General features: G+C 38.6%; 1 protein-coding gene across 2 annotated transcripts in view; it reads left to right on the top strand.

Annotated features, from left to right (window-relative positions):
* Positions 1–24,646, top strand: part of gpc6a (glypican 6a) — a 368,654-nt gene that overhangs the window by 276,122 nt on the left and 67,886 nt on the right. For both annotated transcript variants that reach the window (XM_061887707.1, XM_061887708.1), the window contains exon 5: positions 18,972–19,102. In XM_061887707.1, the coding sequence (XP_061743691.1) occupies positions 18,972–19,102 (131 nt within the window). The remainder of the gene's footprint in view (positions 1–18,971; positions 19,103–24,646) is intronic.

The following is a 24,646-nucleotide window of genomic DNA, read 5'->3' as shown; positions in this document are numbered from 1 at the left end:
AAGTCGCTTTTAAACGGATCACAGGTCGGCACAAGAGTGAAACGTCGAATCACACAAGTTTATAGATCATGAAGAGGCGGCCCGTCATCGCCATCCATTCAATTAAAGGGAGAGGCGTCGCCTTCAATTTTTCTTCTGAGGCTCTTAACGGCGTTTGTCTGCGGACTTTGTTCATGCTGAAATGTCACAATCAATACCATCGACTGGCAGGAGCGCCGGAAAGGAGAGTCGGGGTTTTACTTCCACAGCATGAGAAAATGTGCATTGACTTTTGGAAATATGGTGGACAGTATTTCAAGAATCTTCAATGTGATCATTAAAAGCACATAGAAGTTGGTTAAGTGACAGAAGTAGAAATGTAATATCCTCACTTTTACTTTCTCGCCATCCCATAATCACACAAGGTTAAGAACAGGAGCTGATTGTGTAAGGTGCTGTCCAGTTGTTACATCCTGTTTTATCATGTCTGAGTCTCAATTCCAGTTTGTTAAATGGCAGCAGTGTCTACTTTATGGTGGTCAGTTTAGTCTTTGCTCTCTTGTCTTTTGTTGCGCCCTAAAAAGTGTTAATACTATGAACATCGTGCTTTTTTACCCACAAGCTGTTTGATTGTAAGAAGACATCAGTATCAATAAATGAATAAAATACTTTGTATATATCTATGAAGATGTAAAATGTTTAGGCCCCCAAGTCAAAAAGTTTAGACAGTACATGTGTGAATATTTAACAGTAAGATACTGTACATGGGGCATGAAATACCGTTTTTTCCGGACCGTAGGGCGCACCGGATTATAAGGCGCTCTGCCGATGAATGGTCTACTTTTGATCTTTTTTCATACATAAGGCGCACCGGAGTATAAAGCGCATTAAAGGTGTCATGTTATTTATTTTTTTCTCGAGTGAAAACACTTCCTTGTGGTCTACAACATTGGTCAAAATGTTGCATAGATGATGTTTTTACAGCTTTATGACAGTCGCTTTGTGGGTGGTCTTATTTACGTGGCTCACCTCCGGCAGCGTCTTTTCCCCGTCATCTTAGATGTAGCGGTGTAGCGTGCAAGGACGGGCGTACAGGAAGTGTCAAAAAATGGCACTAACTGTTTAAATGACATTGAGACTTACTTCAATCAATAACGGAGCAGCATCTTCTCATCCGCTGGAAATGTGTCCCGTGAAAAACCGTCCGACCGGAACTTTCTAATAACTAAGGTTATTCGGGTGAATAATGTAAACTCACTATACCGGTATGTTTTAGCGAGTTCATGGCAAATAAAAGTAAGAATTTTACACTACTTTATATTAGAAAAGCAACAGCGGAGGATGAATGTCCCTTAACAAGAAGATAGAGAAAAAGAAGAAGCTTAGCGACTACGGCGTACACACGAACTACAAAGGCAGACACGCACAATTTTTCATTACCTATGCAGATCCCAAATACAGATCAGCAGGTCACAGAAGGTAAGAAACGTTTATTTTGCATAATATTACACCGTGTACCAAATAAAATAGCTTTGAGGTGGGTAAGCACAACCAGAATTGCTCCGTACATTAGGCACACCGGGTTATAAGGCGCACTGTCGAGTTTTGAGGGGAAAAAATAAGGATTTTAAGTGCGCTTTATAGTCCGGAAAATACGGTAGTTGTATTACATGTCATGTTCAACTTCTGATTAAAAAAAATACATATTTTAATCAAAACTAACATCCTGATGTCTTCACATCCAATGTTCTAGCATGTTAGCATGATACAAATATTGCTTTCATTAACGATTGTGATACTTTCTATAAAAAAAAAATATGATATAAAAATGTTTCCATATCACCGGGCTCTATCCCTCAGCTTACCATAGAGAACCATTTACTATTTTTGAGATGAAAAATAGAGTGGACAACTGCAGCAATTCCTTATTAGCAATGTTTTTTTGTTTTTTTCATTTAATTTGAGTTTAATTCCAGGCCAATCAAAGTGCAAATTGTTGACGGCGGCGCTTCCAAACCGGATCACTCCGAAGCTGATCAAGGCTGGCGCTGCGTACTGTCAGGTTCAAACACGGATGACATCTACTAAACAAGCCAAGAGGCAAATAATCAAACAGAGACAGAATTAAATTTGGACTCAGATCTGAGGAGAGACATGGCCACTCTACTCTCTGTACAGTCCGCCACCACGCTCTGCCCCAAGATTGTACTCCTTCTTTATTTGACTTTCTCCACCCTCCTTCCCACAGCTGTTTCCTGAGGGACGTGGGTCGTAAACAGCGTTGCCTTCGGTTACCGAACATTTCAAAGAGAGTTTGTCAAATAGTTCAAAAAGAGTCCCATAAAATAGCTCAAAGAGAGTCCCATAAAATAGCTCAAAGAGAGTCCCATAAAAAAGATCAAAGAGTGTCCCATAAAATAGTTCAAAGAGAGTTCCATAACATAGTTCAGAGAGAGTTCCATAAAATAGTTCAAAAATAGTTTGTAAAATACTTCAAAAAGAGAGTTCCTGTGGAAGTTGGGTAGATCCTGCCATCTGCCCGCTTTGAAGTCCCAGTGGAGTTTTACAAGTCTTCTTCTTGGTTTGTTCCAAAGACAGCCTTCCGTCTTCTTGTCAGGAACACAATCTAATACAAAGGTTTTTTTTGTGATAATCGAGAAACAATTATTCTGACAGTACAGTACGGAGAAAATGTTTTACTTAGCCTCTTAATATAGCAAAAAACAGCGGGGAGCTATGTGAGTCATACTTAAAAACAAAGGTGTTTAAAAAAAATGGAGGTGTTTCAGTTCACATGCGAACCTGAACATGCTTTTGACACAAAAACAAAACAAAAAATGTTTTAAACTTGTGCGCCTGATGTAATAAGATACCAAACAACAAGTGCTTAACAGCATGTATTATTGGTGGGCGTGTTGTGGGTGATCTACTAAGACTGCATATTTAATTGACAACGCGTGCAAAAAGGGTGCAGAACGCCCCATTTAAATGAAGATTTTGTGTGTACTGTCACCATGGAGACACTCATTTCCCCCATGTATAATCTCTGACACCTTTTCTGCAGTATAAAATCGCAATCTAGACAATAAAACCTGTAAAACGGCCGATGTATTTGCGTATTTGTCTATGTGTATCTCTGCTGGAATGATCCAGGTACCAGAATATGCATGTTATAAGAAGATATGTTCATATTTTAATATATCTCCGATATGATGAATCGAACGCCATTAGGCTATGATTTTTTAGAACGGATAAATCAATCTATCCTTGAAGGAATATTACATGATGTGGACAACAGCAAGTGAATTTATGTCTCATAAACTGGGAAAATTACCCTTTTTTTTTTTGTTATTAAAAAATACAAACCTTTACAAATGAGAACAGAAGAAGATACAAATATTTCAACACTCAAATAGGGCTGCAACTATTAATCAAATAATTTGATGAGAAAGAAAGCTTGGGTTTATATTATGTTTTTAATTAGTGTAACTAATGAATTTGAAAAATATGCGGAAATAGTTTCCACACAGTCGCTATAATAAACTGCACATGTTGAAAGTGCAGTTTTAAAGTTAATGATGCAAATTAATTAGAAGAGAGAATGAAGGTTATGGCAGGCTGAAAATAGTTGTGTTTATTTCAACAATTTTCCACAAAACTTGCATTGAGTCTATGAAGTGTGTTTTACCCGATTCCTCAATTAATCCAACAAACAAATCTATACAATAAAATTCAAAACAAATAGTTACAATAATATTTACATATATAAAACAATACAATCCAAACCACATGGAGTTGCCCGGAACATTCAATACACGGACATAGTTTCAACACTGATGCTGCAATCGAGTGTACATGAGAGCGGTGGTGCGTCGGTGCTGTAATCTGTGTGGCAGCAAAAAGCAAAGAGTTTTTAAAAACGTTTTTTCTATTGATGCACACATGTTAAAATTGCAATTTTAAAGTTAATGTTGCATATTAATTAGAAAAAATAATGGAGGTTATGGCAAGCTGAAAATTGTTTTGTTTATTTCAACAACGTTCCACAAAACACACATTGAGTTTATGAAGTGTGTTTTACCCAATTCCTCGATTAATCCAACAAACAAATCTATACAATAAAATTCAAAACAAATAGTAACAATAATAATTACATATATAAAACAATACAATCCAAACTGCATGTAGTTGCCCGGAACATTCAATACACGGACATAGTTTCAACACTGATGGTGCAATCGAGTGTACATGAGAGCGGTGGTGCATGGGTGCTGTAATCTGTGTGGCAGCAAATATCTTATAATATAAAAAAAAATTTTTTTTTAATTATTACCACACACAACTTAAAATTTTAAAGTTAATGATTCACATTAATTAGAAAAAAAGAATGACAAGCTGAAAATTGTTTTGTTTATTTGAACAATTTTCCACAAAACTTGCACTGAGTCTATGAAGTGTGTTTTACCCGATTCCTCAATTAATCCAACAAAATAATCTATACAATAAAATTCAAAACAAATAGTAACAATGATATTTACATATATAAAACAATACAATCCAAACTGCAAGAAGTTGCCCGGAACATTCAATACATGGACATAGTTTCAACACTGATGGTGCAATCGAGTGTACATGAGAGCGGTGGTGCGTGGGTGCTGTAATCTGTATGGCAGCAAATATCTTATAATTAAAAAAAATTTTTTTTTTTTATTGACGCACACATGTTAAAATGTTAAAGTTAATGATGCACATTAATTAGAAAAAAAGAATGACAAGCTGAAAATTGTTTTGTTTATTTGAACAATTTTCCACAAAACTTGCATTGAGTTTATGAAGTGTGTTTTACCCGATTCCTCGATTAATCCAACAAACAAATCTATACAATAAAATTCAAAACAAATAGTAACAATGATATTTACATTTATAAAACAATACAAACCAACTCGCATGTAGTTGCCCGGAACATTCAATACACGGACATAGTTTCAACACTGATGGTGCAATCGAGTGTACATGAGAGCGGTGGTGCGTCGGTGCAGCAAATATCTTATAATTTAAAAAATATATATTTTTTTATTGATACACACATATTAAAATGTTAAAGTTAATGATGCACATTAATTAGAAAAAAATGACAAGCTGAAAATGGTTTTGTTTATTTCAACAATTGTTTTGTTTATTTTAACAATTTTCCACAGAACACACATTGAGTCTATGAAGTGTGTTTTACCCGATTCCTTAATTAATCGAACAAACAAGTCTATACAATAAAATTGTGAACAAATAACAATAATAATTACATTTTTACAGACTGGGCTACCAAGATTGGGAAAAAAACCTCTATGGCAAAGTGTGTGAATGTGTGTGTGGAAATACCGTCAAAGCTCCTTAAAAATGGGTAGAGAAGCGCTATACAAGTACCACCATTTACCATTTATTTAAAGCACATATACGTATTACAACGTATATCTTGAGATATCTAGCAAGAGAGGGGAGGGAGTGCGGGGCCATGGTGGCAGGCTGCAGCTCTCAGGCGCTGCCCATCCTTCCATCGACCCTTATGGGATTTGCGTCGAGGGCGTTGGTAACTAATAATTGCAAAAAACAACATTTTCCAGTTCGAACGTTACGTATCTTGTCTTTGCAATCTATTCAAATAAATATAAGTTGAAAAGGATTTGCAAATCATTGGATCCTGTTTTTAATTTACCATTTACACAACGGACAAAGGTCCTGCAGTCCTGGGTTCAAATCCAGGCTCGGGATCTTTCTGTGTGGAGTTTGCATGTTCTCCCCGTGAATGCGTGGGTTCCCTCCGGGTACTCCGGCTTCCTCCCACCTCCAAAGACATGCACCTGGGGATAGGCCCCTCCCACCTCCAAAGACATGCACCTGGGGATAGGTTGATTGGCAACACTAAATTGGCCCTAGTGTGTGAATGTGAGTGTGAATGTTGTCTGTCTATCTGTGTTGGCCCTGCGACGAGGTGGCGACTTGTCCAGGGTGTACCCTGCCTTCCGCCCGATTGTAGCTGAGATAGGCGCCAGCGCCCCCCGCGACCCCGAAAGGGAATAAGCGGTAGAAAATGGATGGATGGATGGCATTTACACAACGGGTTTTGTGCAAAGCACTTCAAAATCATATACAATTGTGAAGTGTACAGATTTTTACATTTTTTTGTAAATAAAAAGCGATAAAGAAACAAGTTGCATCTTATAATGAGATCTTGGAGGTTTGGACTATAAGCTAGTATTCACACCTGGGAGAGGCTGAGATAAACAAGTGGCTGCTTGTGCCAGGTGTGACGTGTGTGATAGCAGATCATCCGTCAGTTGCCGTGGTGACAAATCTAGCCGGCCCTGCATCACGACGGACAACGCCATTATCATTTGTCTTGCCGGCCCCTTGTTAAAAAACCCTCAGCAAGAGCAGATGAGACATGTCTCTGCTGGCTCCTCAAAGTTCCAGAATGAGAACTTTTGTTACTTTTCCCACCCGATGGACAAAACACTCATAATTGGATTCACGGTACAACCTTCCTGATCTTAGAATAAGAAGTTTGAAGCGTGGCCGTATCGCACTTGGGTCGTTTCCTGTAATTAGGACGCCGGCTTTGTGTTGCCCTCTGTTTAGTCCTTCCACACCACAATGTAAACCATCCTCATTGATTTCATTTGCTCATTTCTTTTTAATTGCGTGGCTTGCTTCCAAGTGTAACTTTACCTCGCCACAACCCCCGAGACACTGAGAATTGTGGCAGATATTGTTTGTGGGTTTTTTTTTTTTGTTTCCCTCTCTTCCAAGCCGGCATCTGGGAGAGCTCTGCAAATATGAAGACATTTACAAACCCCGTTTCCATATGAGTTGGGAAATTGTGTTCGATGTAAATATAAACAGAATACAATGATTTGCAAATCCTTTTCAAGCCATATTCAGTTGAATATGCTACAAAGACAACATATTTGATGTTCAAATTCATAAACTTTGTTTTTTTTTTTGCTAATAATAAATAACTTAGAATTTCATGGCTGCAAAAGATGCCAAAGTAGTTGGGAAAGGGCATGTTCACCACTGTGTTACATCACCTTTTCTTTTAACAACACTCAATAAACGTTCGGTGATATCCTTTAGAGATTGATGTCAGTTTTTGATACAGTGCCGTCTGAGGGATGGAAGGTCACGGTCATTCAATGTTGGTTTCCGGCCATGCCGCTTACGTGGAGTGATTTCTCCAGATTCTTTGAACCTTTTGATGATATTATGGAGCGTAGATGTTGAAATCCCTAAATTTCTTGCAATGTCACTTTGAGAAAGGTTGTTCTTAAACTGTTTGACTATTTGCTCACGCAGTTGTGGACAAAGGGGTGTACCTCGCCCCATCCTTTCTTGTGAAAGACTGGGAAGCTGTTTTTATAGCCAATCATGGCACCCACCTGTTCCCAAGTAGCCTGCACACCTGTGGGATGTTCCACATAAATGTTTGATGAGCATTCCTCAACTTTATCAGTATTTATTGCCACCATTCCCAACTTCTTTGTCACATGTTGCTGGCATCAAAATCTAAAGTTAATGATTATTTGCACAAAAACAAATGTTTATGAGTTTGAACATCAAATATGTTGTCTTTGTAGCATATTCAACTGAATATGGCTTGAATATTTATATATTTATCAAAAGTAAATTGGGTCATGCCACCCGAACACCTCCCTGGGGAGTTGCTTGGGACACGTCCGACCGGCAGGAAGCCACGGGGAAGACCCAGGACACGTTGGGAAGACTATGTCTCCCGGCTGGCCTGGGAATGCCTCAGGATCCCCGAGAGGAGCTGGATGAAATGGCTGGGGAGAGGGAAGTCTGGGCTTCTCTGCTTAGGCTGCTGCCCCCGCGACCCAACCTGGGATAAGTGGAAATAGATGGATGGATGGAATTTAGGTCATTAATTTGCCGCAATTGATCACGTTTCTCCACCAATATACGGTAGAAGTCCAAAAAATCCAAATGCATGGCTGTGATTATTAGGAGTAAAATACATGAGTTCCTCCAGTTTGTTTATATTAAAGTTGATCCCTGTTTGCTTGCCTCGGATTCACCCAGGAGTGACTGTTTTTCCCCTGGAGACTCTGTCAGGGTTGTCAGTCTTCCCAAACTCCCCCACGGCCAAAACTATTAGAAAATAACAAGCACGGAGCCTGAAGCCAGCAAAAATAAAAACATTCATAGTCAACCTCCAAATGTAATGTGTTTTTTTTTTATTTTTATTATTATTACATAGAAAATATCTTTGCACACCTTACAGCACATTGCAGCGATAAAGTTAAGTCCAATTACAAATCACATGCGTTTGCAGTAAAAAGTGACAGCGGTTTAGAGGCGCCGTTTAAAAATTATGTATCCCAGTCGTTAAAGACCTTTGATGCATCGCCGAGACGATTGTGGAAGACATCAGTTTTTATGATTTTGCCTGCAGAATTAAGTCCTTTTTAGCATTTCCATCATTTGGAACACTTGAGTGAAAATCTTTGCCTGTCGTCCAAAGACAAAGAACATCTTCACTGCACTTACTTTGAGTTGTGCTTTGGGGGTTTTGTCTTTAGAGATCCAAAACTGTTGGAGTCGGACCAAGGCCAGTGACTTTGTTGGAAGACAGGAAGTGAGAGTTGGATTTATGAATAAAATGCTTTTTCACCGACCAAATACTGTGGGGACTAACTAGGGTATTAACAGTACATACAGTGGTTATTCTCCAGAGAAGCAATGTCCACTGCAGTGGACAAATAGTTGTATCCCTGCAGTGGTTTTCAGGAGGATATTTTTGTTTGTATAATAAACAACACTTTTAGTAAGTTTGTGTGGCATTTTAAGTCAGCTGTGTTTAAAAACACCTTTCTTGATTTAAAATCATTGTGCATACTTGATAATATATTGTATATTTGGGAGCTATTTGTTAGATTTTTAGGCATTATACGAAATATTTGCAATTGTTAGTTTGTGCTTGCAATTAAACACAAGAAAGTGAGGAGTAAAGTCGTGAAAATGAGGGCTGCTAAAAGATAACATATATATATATATATATATATATATATATATATATATATATATATATATATATGAAATGAAGAAGCATTTTTTAATGTTTGTTTACGTACCTTAATCGTTTCCTGTAGCACGGCAGTAAAACGGCTGATCGAACAAAACAGAAGTCATCGTCATGCACCCACATGGACTCCAATACGCTAAACGGACCTGACAACTCCACGGTGACGTTTTGGTTAATTTACGGAACTGAAACAATACGGCAATAATGCAATTGTAAGTTTATAATACCAACAAATACACTTGTAAAGGCTTTGGCATAGTAGCTAATGCTATTAAATTGTTTTCATTCCATTTCCATCGCTTGTACAAATATGCATTTAAAAAAAACACTTCGCACATGGGACGGTTTAGTAAGGGATAATTGTTTTAGTTATATTGTAAAACTTACAAACATTACTTGGAGTGATGAATACAGAATCCATACGAGTAGATACGCTATGAATGGCTAGAAGACCAAATGGCAGCTGTACTTTAGGTAGGTTTAAGAAGCTAATCAGACCCAATAACTCCACTGTGAGGTTTTGGTGAATTTACGGAACTGAAACAATACGGCAATAATGCTTTTGTAAGTTAATAATACCAACAAAGACACTTGTAAAGGCTTTGGCATAGTAGCTAATGCTATTGAATTGTTTTCATTCCATTTCCATAGCTTGTACAAATATGCATTTAAAAAAACCACTCCGACAGACATCGCACATGGGACGGTTTAGTAAGGGATAATTGTTTTAGTTATATTGTAAAACTTACAAACATTACTTGGAGTGATATATACAGAATCCATATGAGTAGATACGCTATGAATGGCTAGAAGACCAAATGGCAGCTGTACTTTAGGTAGGTTTAAGAAGCTAATCAGACCCAATAACTCCCCTGTGAGGTTTTGGTGAATTTATGGAACTGAAGCAATACGACAATAATGCTTTTGTAAGTTAATAATACCAACAAAGTCACTTGTAAACGTGTTGTGATAGTAGCTAATGCTACTGAAGCTAGTTTCATTCCATTTCCATAGCTGGTACAAATATGCATTTAGAAAACACTCCGACAGACATCGCACATGGGACGGTTTAGTAAGTGATAATTGTTTTAGTTATATTGTAAAACTGGCAAATGTTACGTGGAGTGATAAATACAGAATCCATATGAGTAGATACGCTATGGATGGCTAGAAAACCAAATGGCAGCTGTACTTTAGGTAGGTTTAAGAAGCTAATCAGACCCAATAACTCCACTGTGAGGTTTTGGTGATTTATGGAACTGAAGCAATACGACAATAATGCTTTTGTAAGTTAATAATACCAACAAAGTCACTTGTAAACATGTTGTGATAGTAGCTAATGCTACTGAAGCTAGTTTCATTCCATTTCCATAGCTGGTACAAATATGCATTTAGAAAACACTTCGACAGACATCGCACTTGGGACGGTTTAGTAAGTGATAATTGTTTTAGTTATATTGTAAAACTTGCAAATATTACGTGGAGGGATAAATACAGAATCCATATGAGTAGTTACGCTATGGATGGCTAGAAGACCAAATGGCAGCTGTACTTTCGGTAGGTTTAAGAAGCTAAACAGACCCAATAACTCCACTGTGAGGTTTTGGTGAATTTATGGAACTGAAGCAATACGACAATAACGCTTTTGTAAATTAATAATACCAACAACGTCACTTGTAAACTTGTTGTGATAGTAGCTAATGCTACTGAAGCTAGTTTCATTCCATTTCCATAGCTTGTACAAATATGCATTTAAAAAAAACATTCCGACAGACATCGCACTTGGGACGGTTTAGTAAGTGATAATTGTTTTAGTTATATTGTAAAACTTGCAAATGTTACGTGGAGTGATAAATACAGAATCCATATGAGTAGGAACGCTATGGATGGCTAGAAGACCAAATGGCAGCTGTACTTTAGGTAGGTTTAAGAAGCTAATCAGACCCAATAACTCCACTGTGACGTTTTGGTGAATTTATGGAACTGAAGCAATACGACAATAATGCTTTTGTAAATTAATAATACCAACAACGTCACTTGTAAACTTGTTGTGATAGTAGCTAATGCTACTGAAGCTAGTTTCATTCCATTTCCATCGCTTGTACAAATATGCATTTAGAAAACACTCCGACAGATATCGCACATGGAACAGTTTAGTAAGTGATAATTGTTTTAGTTATATTGTAAAACTTGCAAATGTTACGTGGAGTGATAAATACAGAATCCATATGATTAGGAACGCTATGGATGGCTAGAAGACCAAATGGCAGCTGTACTTTAGGTAGGTTTAAGAAGCTAAACAGACCCAATAACTCCACTGTGAGGTTTTGGTGAATTTATGGAACTGAAGCAATACGACAATAACGCTTTTGTAAATTAATAATACCAACAACGTCACTTGTAAACGTGTTGTGATAGTAGCTAATGCTACTGAAGCTAGTTTCATTCCATTTCCATAGCTTGTACAAATATGCATTTAAAAAAAACATTCCGACAGACATCGCACTTGGGACGGTTTAGTAAGTGATAATTGTTTTAGTTATATTGTAAAACTTGCAAATGTTACGTGGAGTGATAAATACAGAATCCATATGAGTAGGAACGCTATGGATGGCTAGAAGACCAAATGGCAGCTGTACTTTAGGTAGGTTTAAGAAGCTAATCAGACCCAATAACTCCACTGTGACGTTTTGGTGAATTTATGGAACTGAAGCAATACGACAATAATGCTTTTGTAAATTAATAATACCAACAACGTCACTTGTAAACGTGTTGTGATAGTAGCTAATGCTACTGAAGCTAGTTTCATTCCATTTCCATCGCTTGTACAAATACGCATTTAGAAAACACTCCGACAGACATCGCACTTGGGACGGTTTAGTAAGTGATAATTGTTTTAGTTATATTGTAAAACTTGCAAATGTTACGTGGAGGGATAAATACAGAATCCATATGAGTAGTTACGCTATGGATGGCTAGAAGACCAAATGGCAGCTGTACTTTCGGTAGGTTTAAGAAGCTAAACAGACCCAATAACTCCACGGTGACGTTTTGGTGAATGTACAGGACTGAAGCAATACGACAATAGTGCTTTTGTAAATTAATAATACCAACAAAGACACTTGTAAACGTGTTGGCATAGTAGCTAATGCTATTAAAGCTAGTTTCATTCAATTTCCATAGCTTGTACAAATATGCATTTAGAAAACACTTCGACAGACATCGCACATGGGACGGTTTAGTAACTGATAATTGTTTTAGTTATATTGTAAAACTTACAAACATTACTTGGATTGATGAATACAGAATCCATATGAGTAGGTACGCTATGAATGGCTAGAAGACCAAATGGCAGCTGTACTTTAGGTAGGTTTAAGAAGCTAATCAGACCCAATAACTCCACGGTGACTTTTTGTTGAATTTACAGAACTGAAGCAATACGACAATAATGCTTTTGTAAGTTAATAATACCAACAAAGACACTTGTAAACTTGTTGGCATAGTAGCTAATGCTACTGAAGCTAGTTTCATTCCATTTCCATCGCTTGTACAAATGTGCATTTAGAAAACACTCCGACAGACATCGCACTTGGGACGGTTTAGTAAGTGATAATTGTTTTAGTTGTATTGTAAAACTTGCAAATGTTACGTGGAGGGATAAATACAGAATCCATATGAGTAGAGACGCTATGGATGGCTAGAAGACCAAATGGCAGCTGTACTTTAGGTAGGTTTAAGAAGCTAATCAGACCCAATAACTCCACTGTGAGGTTTTGGTGAATTTATGGAACTGAAGCAATACGACAATAATGCTTTTGTAAGTTAATAATACCAACAAAGTCACTTGTAAACTTGTTGTGATAGTAGCTAATGCTACTGAAGCTAGTTTCATTCCATTTCCATCGCTGGTACAAATGTGCATTTAGAAAACACTCCGACAGACATCGCACTTGGGACGGTTTAGTAAGTGATAATTGTTTTAGTTATATTGTAAAACTTGCAAATGTTACGTGGAGGGATAAATACAGAATCCATATGAGTAGATACGCTATGGATGGCTAGAAAACCAAATGGCAGCTGTACTTTAGGTAGGTTTAAGAAGCTAATCAGACCCAATAACTCCACTGTGAGGTTTTGGTGATTTATGGAACTGAAACAATACGACAATAATGCTTTTGTAAGTTAATAATACCAACAAAGTCACTTGTAAACGTGTTGTGATAGTAGCTAATGCTACTGAAGCTAGTTTCATTCCATTTCCATAGCATGTACAAATATGCATTTAGAAAACACTTCGACAGACATCGCACTTGGGACGGTTTAGTAAGTGATAATTGTTTTAGTTGTATTGTAAAACTTGCAAATGTTACGTGGAGGGATAAATACAGAATCCATATGAGTAGATACGCTATGGATGGCTAGAAGACCAAATGGCAGCTGTACTTTCGGTAGGTTTAAGAAGCTAATCAGACCCAATAACTCCACGGTGACGTTTTGGTGAATGTACAGGACTGAAGCAATACGACAATAGTGCTTTTGTAAATTAATAATACCAACAAAGACACTTTTAAACGTGTTGGCATAGTAGCTAATGCTATTAAAGCTAGTTTCATTCAATTTCCATAGCATGTACAAATATGCATTTAAAAAGACTCAGCTGGGTTTGTTAGCTCAGACTCACAAAACATTTGAGTAATTATTTAGATGAATGTTTGCTAGTAAAAATAACGGCATTAGTATAAAACACTGCTGCTTCCAAAACAATTAAAAGTTTGAGTGTGTTTATCATGGTGTTGCTCTGATGATTACAATGTTTCAGTTGAAATATGTTTATAATTCAAACTTAATAAGAAGCCTAACAGCCTTCTCAAATCCCCAAACTGCCGAGCTTCATTTAAGAAACTAGAAGGTTCAAAAGTGAGCTGAGAATCCTTTTTTTTTTTTTTGATCTTCAAGTCTTTATAAATATAATCAGAAAATATATTCCAATATAGTCCCAACTGCCTCGGAATTCCACTGAGGATTTTCAAGCTGTATGAAAATGTTTTCCTGCTGCTTGAATGATTGATGTACTGTAGCCAGTGGAAACCAGCAGCAGGTTCCATGTGGTCCCTGCACTGACCTCCAGACTACTCCTGATGGGAATCTAACCAAGCATTAAGCCGGATTTTAGGACTGCGGCATAAACAAACAACGCTGTTTTTGAAAGTTTTTGGGTTGGTTTGATAACCTGGGACTGCGGGTTGTGCATTAAGCAGAATTGGCTGTAGGACTACAGAGGGAAGCTAAGTATGATGCAACTATCTAGTCCTTGGGAATAATGTGTCGGGCACACTGTCTGTAAACTAATACAAAAAAAATTGTACAGGGAAAAAGAAGAAGCGAAGCTAATTTGATGCCACCCCTTCTTTATATCGCAAACATTCACTAATGAATGTGTTCAGAACTTATGTGTGGAAAAGGGCTTCTTGTGCAATTTTACCACACTCATAGTCCAAGACCCTTCCTGCTCCATCACTGATGGAAAAAAAAGATGTAAATTAATCTTTACATGTATATATATATATATATATATATATATATATATATATATATATATATATATATATATATATATATATATATGTAGGTGTGGGAAAAATCACAAGACTACTTCATCTCTACAGAACTGTTTCATGAGGGGTTCCCTCAATCATCAGGAGATTTTAAAATCTCCTGATGATTGAGGGAACCCCTCATGAAACAGTTCTGTAGAGATGAAGTAGTCTTCTGATTTTTCCCACACCTACATATTGCGCTCTACCACGGTATCGAGCACTATTCTCTGGATAATCCAAACAAGACATATATATATATATATATATATATATATATATATATATATATATATATATTAGGGGTGTAACAGTATGTGTATTTGTATTGAGCTGTTTCGGTACGGGGGTTTCGTTTTGGCACGCGGGCAAACCGAACGAGTTTGTAAGCAAAAGTCTTCACAAGCTGCTCTGCTTTCTGCCTCTTTCTCAGCAGCAAGCATTGTCCCGCCCACACAACTATCTGATTGGTTACATACAAAGATAATCAGCATTGCGTATTCAGAGCGATGTAGTCAATGCTTCAGCGTCGAGCAGATATTCGTTTAGGATGTGAGCAGTGGGCTGGGTACACTCCCCAAATTATAAAAAAAAACACTTCCGAGTCACAACTATTACAAACATCACTTTGAGCCTGTTGACTTTCTAGAAACTTAAACTGCAGCTCAGCTAGCTCACAGTCCTGGCTGGAGGTGAAGGCTAATTATCTTTTAGCGTAACGTTAGCTGATTTTGCTGTGTGTGTGTGTGTGTGTGTGTGTGTTTGTGTGCGTGCGCGTGCGTATGTGTGTTTGCGCGCGTGTGTGTGTGTGTGTGTGTTTGCGCCTGTGTGCGTGTGTGTGTGTGTGCGTGTATGCATGAGTGTGTGTGTGTGCGGGTGTGTTTGTGTGTGTGCGCGTGTTTTAGAGGCAGCAAATCCCTGTCTGTTATTTCATTGAACTCCATGGTGTTCAGGGATGAATAGTCTCTTCTATTGCTATTGTACTATTTTTCAGCTATAGTTACATTAATCATTAGTAATGTAGCAGCCTAGTTTTGAATGGCAGGGTCCCTGCTATCACATGTTGATAAAAATTTAACATTTTCATAATAAAAATCAACTACAGGCTTCCCAAATGCTGTAATAAATTAAGCATGATGAGTTGACTTGAAACTGTTTAATGTTGCACTTTTTATATGTAGAAGAAAAGTTTTGTCATTTTATTTAATCAAAGCAACAACTTGAGGCAGTTTAATGTGGATTAACGTGGGCAGAATTATTATAGTGTTCCCAATGTTAAAAGGATCAAGCCATTGTTTACAAATATGGTAAATAAATAACCCAAAAAATTATATTTTCTTGTTTTCTTACTGTACCGAAAATGAACCGAACTGTGACCTCTATACCGAGGTATGTACCTAACCGAAATGTTTGTGTACCGTTACACCCCTCTAATATATATATATATATATATATATATATATATATATATAGCTCGAGATCCACCGGTAGCTCGTCATCATTGTATAAATGTATATTGTATGTATATATGTACGTATGTATGTATGTGTATATATGTATATATATATATATATATATATATATATATATATATATATATATATATATATATATATATATATATATATATCCATCCATCCATCCATTTTCTACCGCATATTCCCTTTCGGGGTCGCGGGGGGCGCTGGCGCCTATCTCAGCTACAATCGGGCGGAACACAGGGTACACCCTGGACAAGTCGCCACCTCATCACAGGGCCAACACAGATAGACAGACAACATTCACACTCACATTCACACACTAGGGAACATTTAGTGTTGCCAATCAACCTATCCCCAGGTGCATGTCTTTGGAAGTGGGAGGGGCCTATCCCCAGGTGCATGTCTTTGGAGGTGGGAGGAAGCCGGAGTACCCGGAGGGAACCCACGCATTCACGGGGAGAACATGCAAACTCCACACAGAAAGATCCCGAGCCTGGATTTGAACCCAGGACTGCAGGAACTTCGTATTGTGAGGCAGACGCACTAACCCCTCAGCCACCGTGAAGCAGTATATATATATATATATATATATATATATATATATATATATATATATATATATATAACCCTAATTGGTATAGCTCGGTTGGTAGAGCGGCCGTGCCAGCAACTTGAGGGTTGCAGGTTCGATCCCCGCTTCCGCCATCCTAGTCACTGCCGTTGTGTCCTTGTGCAAGACACTTTACCCACCTGCTCCCAGTACCACCCACACTGCTTTAAATATAACTTAGATATTGGGTTTCACTATGTAAAGCGCTTTGAGTCACTAGAGAAAAGCGCTATAGAAATATAATTTACTACTGCTACTACATATATATGTAGATCACGATCCACCGTTAGCTCGCCATGGACATAATGGGGGTCGTAGAATACCAGGGTTGTTGTTGCATTGCTGGAAAGTTTCTCAGTGCACACACTTCCCTCAAGGGGAGCAGCAAACATTTCCAGTTTGAATCCATTTCCTTATTTTTCTTTCCATAATTCATAACATGTAAAGAAAAAAAAAAAACATGCTTTCTCTGTGCGTCTTGTTAAATTCCTGATTGACAGATTGATGCCAAAGGCGAAGACAATGTTGTTTTGCAAACAAAACATTTATGAATGCATTCACAGTCTGTTGGTTCATTGTCCGACTTGATAAAACGATCCTCTCATCAATGTCTGTCAATCTCTGTTTTATGTGCTTTTGTGTGTACGTTATCTGTATGGGTGGCACATGCAATTGTTTATTTCTCTCCCGCGTCCTTCTGGAAGGCAGAGAGATGTGAAAAACAGACACTGGCTGCCTCTATCTCCCCATCTTTGGCTGGCATTGTGTGTCTGGGAGATGAAGGCACAGCCAGGTACCTTTTGTGTTCGCTTGGCGCTCGCCACACTTGGAGAGGACGCCCGACTTTGTGTTTTAAAATGTTAAATGGGTTATACTTGGATCGCGCTTTTCTACCTTCAAGGTACTCAAAGCACTTTGACTCAGGTTCAAACACTGATGACATCTGTTAAACAGACAAGAAGCAAGGAATCGTGCACAAACAGAGTTCAAATTTAGCTCAATGAGGAGAGACGTATTGGGCTGTACACTTAGTTACAGTTCCAACCTACGCTCTAAGGTCCTTGTGCTCCTCTATTTATTTGGGATGTCCCTGGTTACATCACTGAGGCTGCTTCTGAGGGAAGGGGGGTCATTTTCAGCAGCCCCAGTTAGACACAGATTATTCATGAAATGAAAATGTGCTTGAACTCTACCGCCCTTTCTCTGCTTTGTCTGCGTCAAGGCACTCGTTCGCCCTTGGCAAGTCAGCAGGCCGGGTCAGGACACGAACACTGATACGAGACGACTCGCAATCTTGGACTGCAAGTTTTCCCTTTGCACGGATAGAAAAGTACAACTCCAGCACAATTGATAATAACTATCGCAACGGCCTTTAAGCATAAGAATTGTGTGATAATTTATACATAATTTTTCTAACATTGACTCTATTTCCACATTCACCCATGAACACAGACATTCACACCCATGCAAGGCCCTAACCATCGCCCATCAGGAGCAAGGGTGAAGTGTCTTGTTCAAGGACACAACAAAGTTGGTAGAAGGTGGGGATCGAACCAGGAACCCACTCTATCAACCCACCACAGTTTTATTCAGAGCGATGTCACACAGATTTGCTCGGACTCGAAAACCTCCGTGTCAGGCTTATCCCTGCCTGACAGTTTGGTTTTGTTTTAGTTTTTCCTCTGTGTATGTATTTATTTCCTGTCAGCGCTTTTATTTAGGTTATTTCCTGTTTTTCTCCATGAGCGCTGTTTCCCCTCAACTGCGGATTATTGGCACCTGGCCACACCTGGTTTTAATCAGCCCGCTCTTATTTAAACCTGCTTTGTCCTCCAGTCAGTGCTGGATTATTGTCACCACTACCTGTCAATGTCATTATTACTTATTGTTTACTTCTGTTCACTCTGCTCATGCCATAGTTCCTTCGTATCACAGTAAGTGTTTTTGTTCATAACCAAGTTTGTTCTCCGCCTTGTGCGCGCCTTTTTTTAGTACCCTTTTGTTTGTTTTTGTTTTAGTGTTTAAATTAAATCATGTTTTCCTTTACAATGCCTGCCACCTTCTCTGCATCCTGGGGTTGGTCACAAACTCAATGTGACACTCCGTGGGTTTTTCAATACTTCAACCTCGTACTCAAACGTTGTCGTGTCCTTAAGGTTCACAGGAGCGTCCTGGTCTTTATGTGTTGGTTTGTGTCTCTGGTTTGACAGACGCCATGTTGCTGGTGGCAGAGCGGCTGGAGGGGCCGTTCAGCATCGAAGCGGTCATCGAGCCAATCGACGTCAAGATCTCGGAAGCCATCATGTCCATGCAGGACAACAGCGGCCTTCTGTCGGCAAAGGTGACTCATCTCCATCTTGTGTTCTTTAGCCAATCAGATGTCTTAACATTTCAAACACACAACATTGATGGTTTTTCGGTATCGGATCAATTAACCTTTTATGTTAAAATACTGAACAGATGTTTACCTTTTCCCAACAAACATCTGTCCAGTATTTTAACATAAAAGTGTCCATCAGACCCACAAACGCTGGCTGAGTAACAACGACATGAATGTTACACGGAACATTTCTCTGCCAGTTTCTACATCCCACAGGGATTCTTTTTTTGTGTTTCTGCACCTGCGGTTCTCACACCAGGTTGCAACATTGTTTGTCAACACTGGCTGCTCTCATTTTTTCGCACATTTTACCCTCTGATGTTCTACACTTTGTCCTCCTCCTGTCTCGACCTGCTGGGTGTGTGTGTGTGTGTGTGTGTGTGTGTGTGTGTGTGTGTGTGTGTGTGTGTGTGTGTGTGTGTGTCTGTGTGCGTGCGCTCTTGTATTTCTACCCTTCTTGAGACATCAACAAGGAAAAGTAGCTTCCATATGAGGAGGTGTGAGCAAGTTAGGACATAAATCACGGTCCCAATACGTAAAACCATTGCATCTAATACAGAATGTCTCATTTGCACCCCTGGTGGTGAAATTTATCAAAATTAGGGTAGTCCCAAAAAGGACAGATTTTTCAAATTCACTGTGTCGGTTTTAAAAGTGCTCCCCCTCTGGTCAACATATGTAATAACAAGTGTGTGTAAGGATTTGAGATGCACCTCTTTTGAACAAAATTATTAATAATAAAAAAAAAAATCTGTATATAGAGACATACTATAATAACTTGAAGTAAATACGTAAAAAAATTAACTAAAAGCAGTCTTTTTCTCACAATGTGATGACTTTTTTTCACTTAAAATTAGGGGAAATGTCTCAAATTCTTTCTGTTTCTGTAATACCGCGATATTTTCTCGTAAAATTATTACTTTTTACATTTAAAATTATTCATTTTTAATGCAAAATGATGACATTTGTCATATAAAATTCGGGCTATTATCACAATATTGCCATTTTTGTTTGTTCTTGTAAAATAGTGACATTTTTTGAGTGAAATTATAATCTTGTCAAGCAAAATTCCGGTTAGTATTATAATATAGCCAACATTTTTTTTTTTTTTTATAAAACTGAATTTTGACGAGTAAAATTACGACTCTGTTCATGAAATTGCCAAAATTTTGAGTAAAATTATAATTTTGCCAAGTAAAATTATAAGTAAAGTTCCGAATAGTATTATAATATGGCCAACATTTTTTAAGTTTTCTTTTAAAATTGTGACTTTTGACGAGTAAAATTACAACTCTGTTCATGAAATAAAAACAAGCTTTTCTTGTAAAATTGTGACTGCTATTGAGTGAAAATTCCAACTTTTATCATAATATTGCACGAATCTTAAATTTTTCTAAAATTAAGACTTTTATTATAACACTGTCAAACTTCTACGTTTTTTTGTGAAATTGTGACCTTTTTCTTGTGAAATTCCAACTCATTTTTCACAACACATTTTTTATGTTTGCATAGTATGTTTATATTATTAATGTTGTAAATACAAACCTTTATATAGCTAGAAAGGGTGGTCCTAAAAAGGTAGGCATTATTCGGATGCCTCAAGAAGGGAACAGATACAACTGTTTGTGTGTGTGTGTGTGTGTGTGTGTGTGTGTGTGTGTGTGTGTGTGTGTGTGTGTGTGTGTGTGTGTGTGTGTGTGTGTCATTTAGTGCTAGATATATATTTTTTCATCATTCTAGCTATAGTGGAAAGGGGGGCCCTCACAGCCTACTTACCAAACGTGGGTCCACACAAAGTAGGCAGTGTGTGTGTGTGTGTGTGTGTGTGTGTGTGTGTGTGTGTGTGTGTGTGTGTGTGTGTGTGTGTGTGTGTGTGTGTGTGGTACACAGAACACCAACATGGACCCGGACATCTTATATGCAATAGCAATGTGTAGGGTGTGTAGTCATTAAATATCTGATATATGTTCTTCACAGAAAATAAACCAAAGTCAGTGAGTCTCAGTTTGAAAAATTAATTAATTGTAGCATTTTTCTTTTAATAAAAAAATGAAAACGGGGAAAACTATAATAATTCTGCCCACGTTAATCAACATTAAACTGCCTCAAATTGTTGTTCAGATGAAATAAAATGACAGCACTTTTCTTCTTCATATAAAAAGTGCAACATTAAACAGTTTCAACTCAACTCATCATGCTTAATTTATTACAGCATTTGGGAAGCTTGTAGTTGATTTTTATTATGTAAATGTTGTATTTTTTATCAACATGTGAGAGCAGGGACCCTGCCATTCAAAGCTTTTCTGTCTGTAAAACACACACACACACACACACACACACACACACACACACACACACACACACACACACACACACAGCAAAATGAGCTAATGTTACGCTAAAAGCTAATTAGCCTTCACCTCAAGCCAGAACTGCGAGCGAGCTGAGCCGCAGTTCAAGTTTCTAGAAGGTCAACGGGCTCATAGTGATGTTACTAGTAGTTTGGGCGGTATAGCTCGGTTGGTAGAGTGGCCGTGCCAGCAACTTGAGGGTTGCAGGTTCAATTCCCGCTTCCGCCATTCTAGTCACTGCTGTTGTGTCCTTGAGCAAGACACTTTACCCACCTGCTCCCAGTGCCACCCACACTGGTTTAAATGTAACTTAGATATTGGGTTTCACTACGTAAAGCGCTTTGAGTCACTAGAGAAAAGCGCTATATAAATATAATTCACTTCACTTCACTTCACTAGTTGACTGGGAGGTGTTTATTATCATTTGGGGAGAGTATGCTGCCTTATGCTCACCTGCTAAACACCTATCTGCTTGACGCTGAAGCATTGACTACATGAGCTCTGAATACACACTGCTGATTGGCTGTTATCGCTTTGTATGTAACCAATCAGATGGTTGTGTGGGCGGGACAATGCTGGGTGCTGAGACAGAGGCAGAAGAAGCAAAGCAGCTTGTTAAGACTTTAGCTTAGAAACTCGTTTGGTACACCCCCATACCGAAACAGTTCAATACAAATACAGGTACCGTTACACCCCTAGGTCCCACAGACCCGAACACCACACAAAGGTGAACAAAATCGAAGATAGACCATTCATCGGCAGTCTGCCTTAAAATCCAGTGCGCCCTATGGTCCGGAAAATACGGGGTATCATTAAAAAACAAAGCACGTTTTATTTGAACTTTTACAGTCCGGTGTATTTAAGGCCGTCTCCCAGCTGGAGGCTCACAGGTCAGTCTCAATTAGACGCTTCATCCTTTCCCATATTGCGATGTACAACTTCAGCTATTGTCTATGCACCTGAGGCTCCATCCCTGAAAGGTTGCAGCTTGGCTGAAAGATTGCTATGAGATTAGGATCCCTCCCAACGTAGCTTTTTTATCCGGGCGGCGCCGGCTGGCGGAGAATGTGTTCGCCCCGTGCGATGCGCGGGATATGGGAATTGTAATCGTGATGAAGGATTGATAAATATTAGACAGAAGACAGCGCTCGCCGTGTCCCCGCGCCAGCAGACGGGCCACAAAGGAATGCTGATGAGTTTTGCCGGGAGGATTTATGTCGCCTGGCACCAAACACCCATTTCAGGCAAAGTCATCAAACAATCTAATCTCCTAATAAACCACCATCAAATTCAAACTGATTCATGCCAAATTCAATTGTTTATTGCTTTGCACAAATTCTTTCTCTCCCATAAAAATGTCCTCCAAAATTGTACAACCCAGCCGTTGTCCAGAAGTTAAAGGTGGAGCTGCACTTTTTGGGGGAATGTTGCCTGACCTTCATCATCATTATGAGAGACAAGAACACATATGTCTTTTTTGGGGTTGTAAAGGTGATCAAAAACGCTTGAAAACGCCTTCAAAACCTCTAAAACAACTTGAAAACCCTCCAGCAACATTGCAATTTTCACCTGTCCTGATGTGTGTGTCCAGTTTGGTGAGTTTTGAAGCATTTTAAGGGGCTCAAATTACAGCTCAAAGAGGCAAAAATGACATTTTGTAGGAATCTTTTGTTTTGAATGGGGTTTTGCCAACTTCCTGTTGATTTTTGCTGAAGGATGTCAAGGTATGAAATCTAGGTCTAAGTCAGACCTACATTGGGGTTTTTGTTTCATGTCTCTACAACATGGGTGTCAAACTCTGGCCCCCAAATGAAAATACACCACCGTGTATTTTCATTTGGCCCTTGAGGCAATATCAAATGAACATTAGAGCTGGTCCGCCGGTATTATACAGCGGCGGTGTCGCTGTAACACCGCATTCACCGCTAATACTCATACTTGCTAACCCCCCTGATTTTCCAAGGAGACTCCCAAATTTCAGTGCCCCTCACGAAAATCACAGGGGGCAACCATTCTCCCAAATTTCTCCCGATTCCCACCTGGACAACAATATTGGGGGTGTGCCTTAAAGGCACTGCCTCAAGCGTCTTCTAAAACCTTTTCGTCACGTCCGCTTTTCCTACGTAGAAACAGCGTGCCGTCCTAGTCACATGATATATGTGGCTTTTACACACACACACGCTAATGCAATGCAAGCTTGGGCAACAGCCATACAGGTCACACTGAGGGTGGCCATATAAACAACTTTAAGACTGTTACAAATATGCGCCACACTGTGAACCAACACTAAATGAGAATGACAAACAAATTTCGGGAGAACATCCGCACTGTAACACTACATAAACACAACAGAACAAATACACAGAACCTCTTGCAGCACTACCTCTTCCTGGATGCTACAATATAAAAATGTATTATTAGCCTGTGGGAAAAGTTTATTTTGACATTTACCTGAGAAGGCTGGAAATAGAAAAGAGGCATTCAATTTCTATTTAAATTTGATTTGATATGCCATTGCTATTTTTAAATGATTAGTATTATTTGAAACTGGATTTTGCATGTCACTATAAAGTTATATAAGTCTCACTTGTTCAATATTTAATGCAAAACTTGTTTGGGTCTCTATTAAAAGGTTCATTTGTTCAACCTTGGCCCGCGGCTTTGTTCAGTTTAAAATGTTGGCCCACTCTGTATTTGACTTTGACAGCCCTGTTCTACAACATTCCTAACGGAGGTTACAAGCAGTTTTGTCTGTGTTTTTTCCTAGAGGGCGCTAGAGCGCAATTTTGAGTTTTGGGATTTGGTGTTTTTTTTTTATTATTATTACATGGCAATTTTCGCCAGTCCTGATGTGTGTGTCCAATATGGTGAGTTTGAAGCATGTCAAGGGGGTCAAATTACAGCTCAAAGAGGCGGCGGAATAATAAAGAATAATAATAATCATAATAAAAAAACCTTTGAAATACAATAAGGTCCTCTGTCCCAAAGGGACATTCAGTCCCTAAACACAGATAGCCACATATACAGTTATGCTACACCCACACATCGGAAATGACAAATCTGCAAATGTGTCAGGCTTTCAGGAATAAGTAAATATATGGAAAAGCAATTTTTATACGACAGCAGGGATTCTTCTTTGGTGCAGATAATTAAA

This window comes from Nerophis ophidion, linkage group LG25 (genome assembly GCF_033978795.1).
Source record: "Nerophis ophidion isolate RoL-2023_Sa linkage group LG25, RoL_Noph_v1.0, whole genome shotgun sequence".
Lineage (NCBI taxonomy): Eukaryota > Metazoa > Chordata > Actinopteri > Syngnathiformes > Syngnathidae > Nerophis > Nerophis ophidion.
This window is presented reverse-complemented; position numbering and strand designations above follow the sequence as displayed.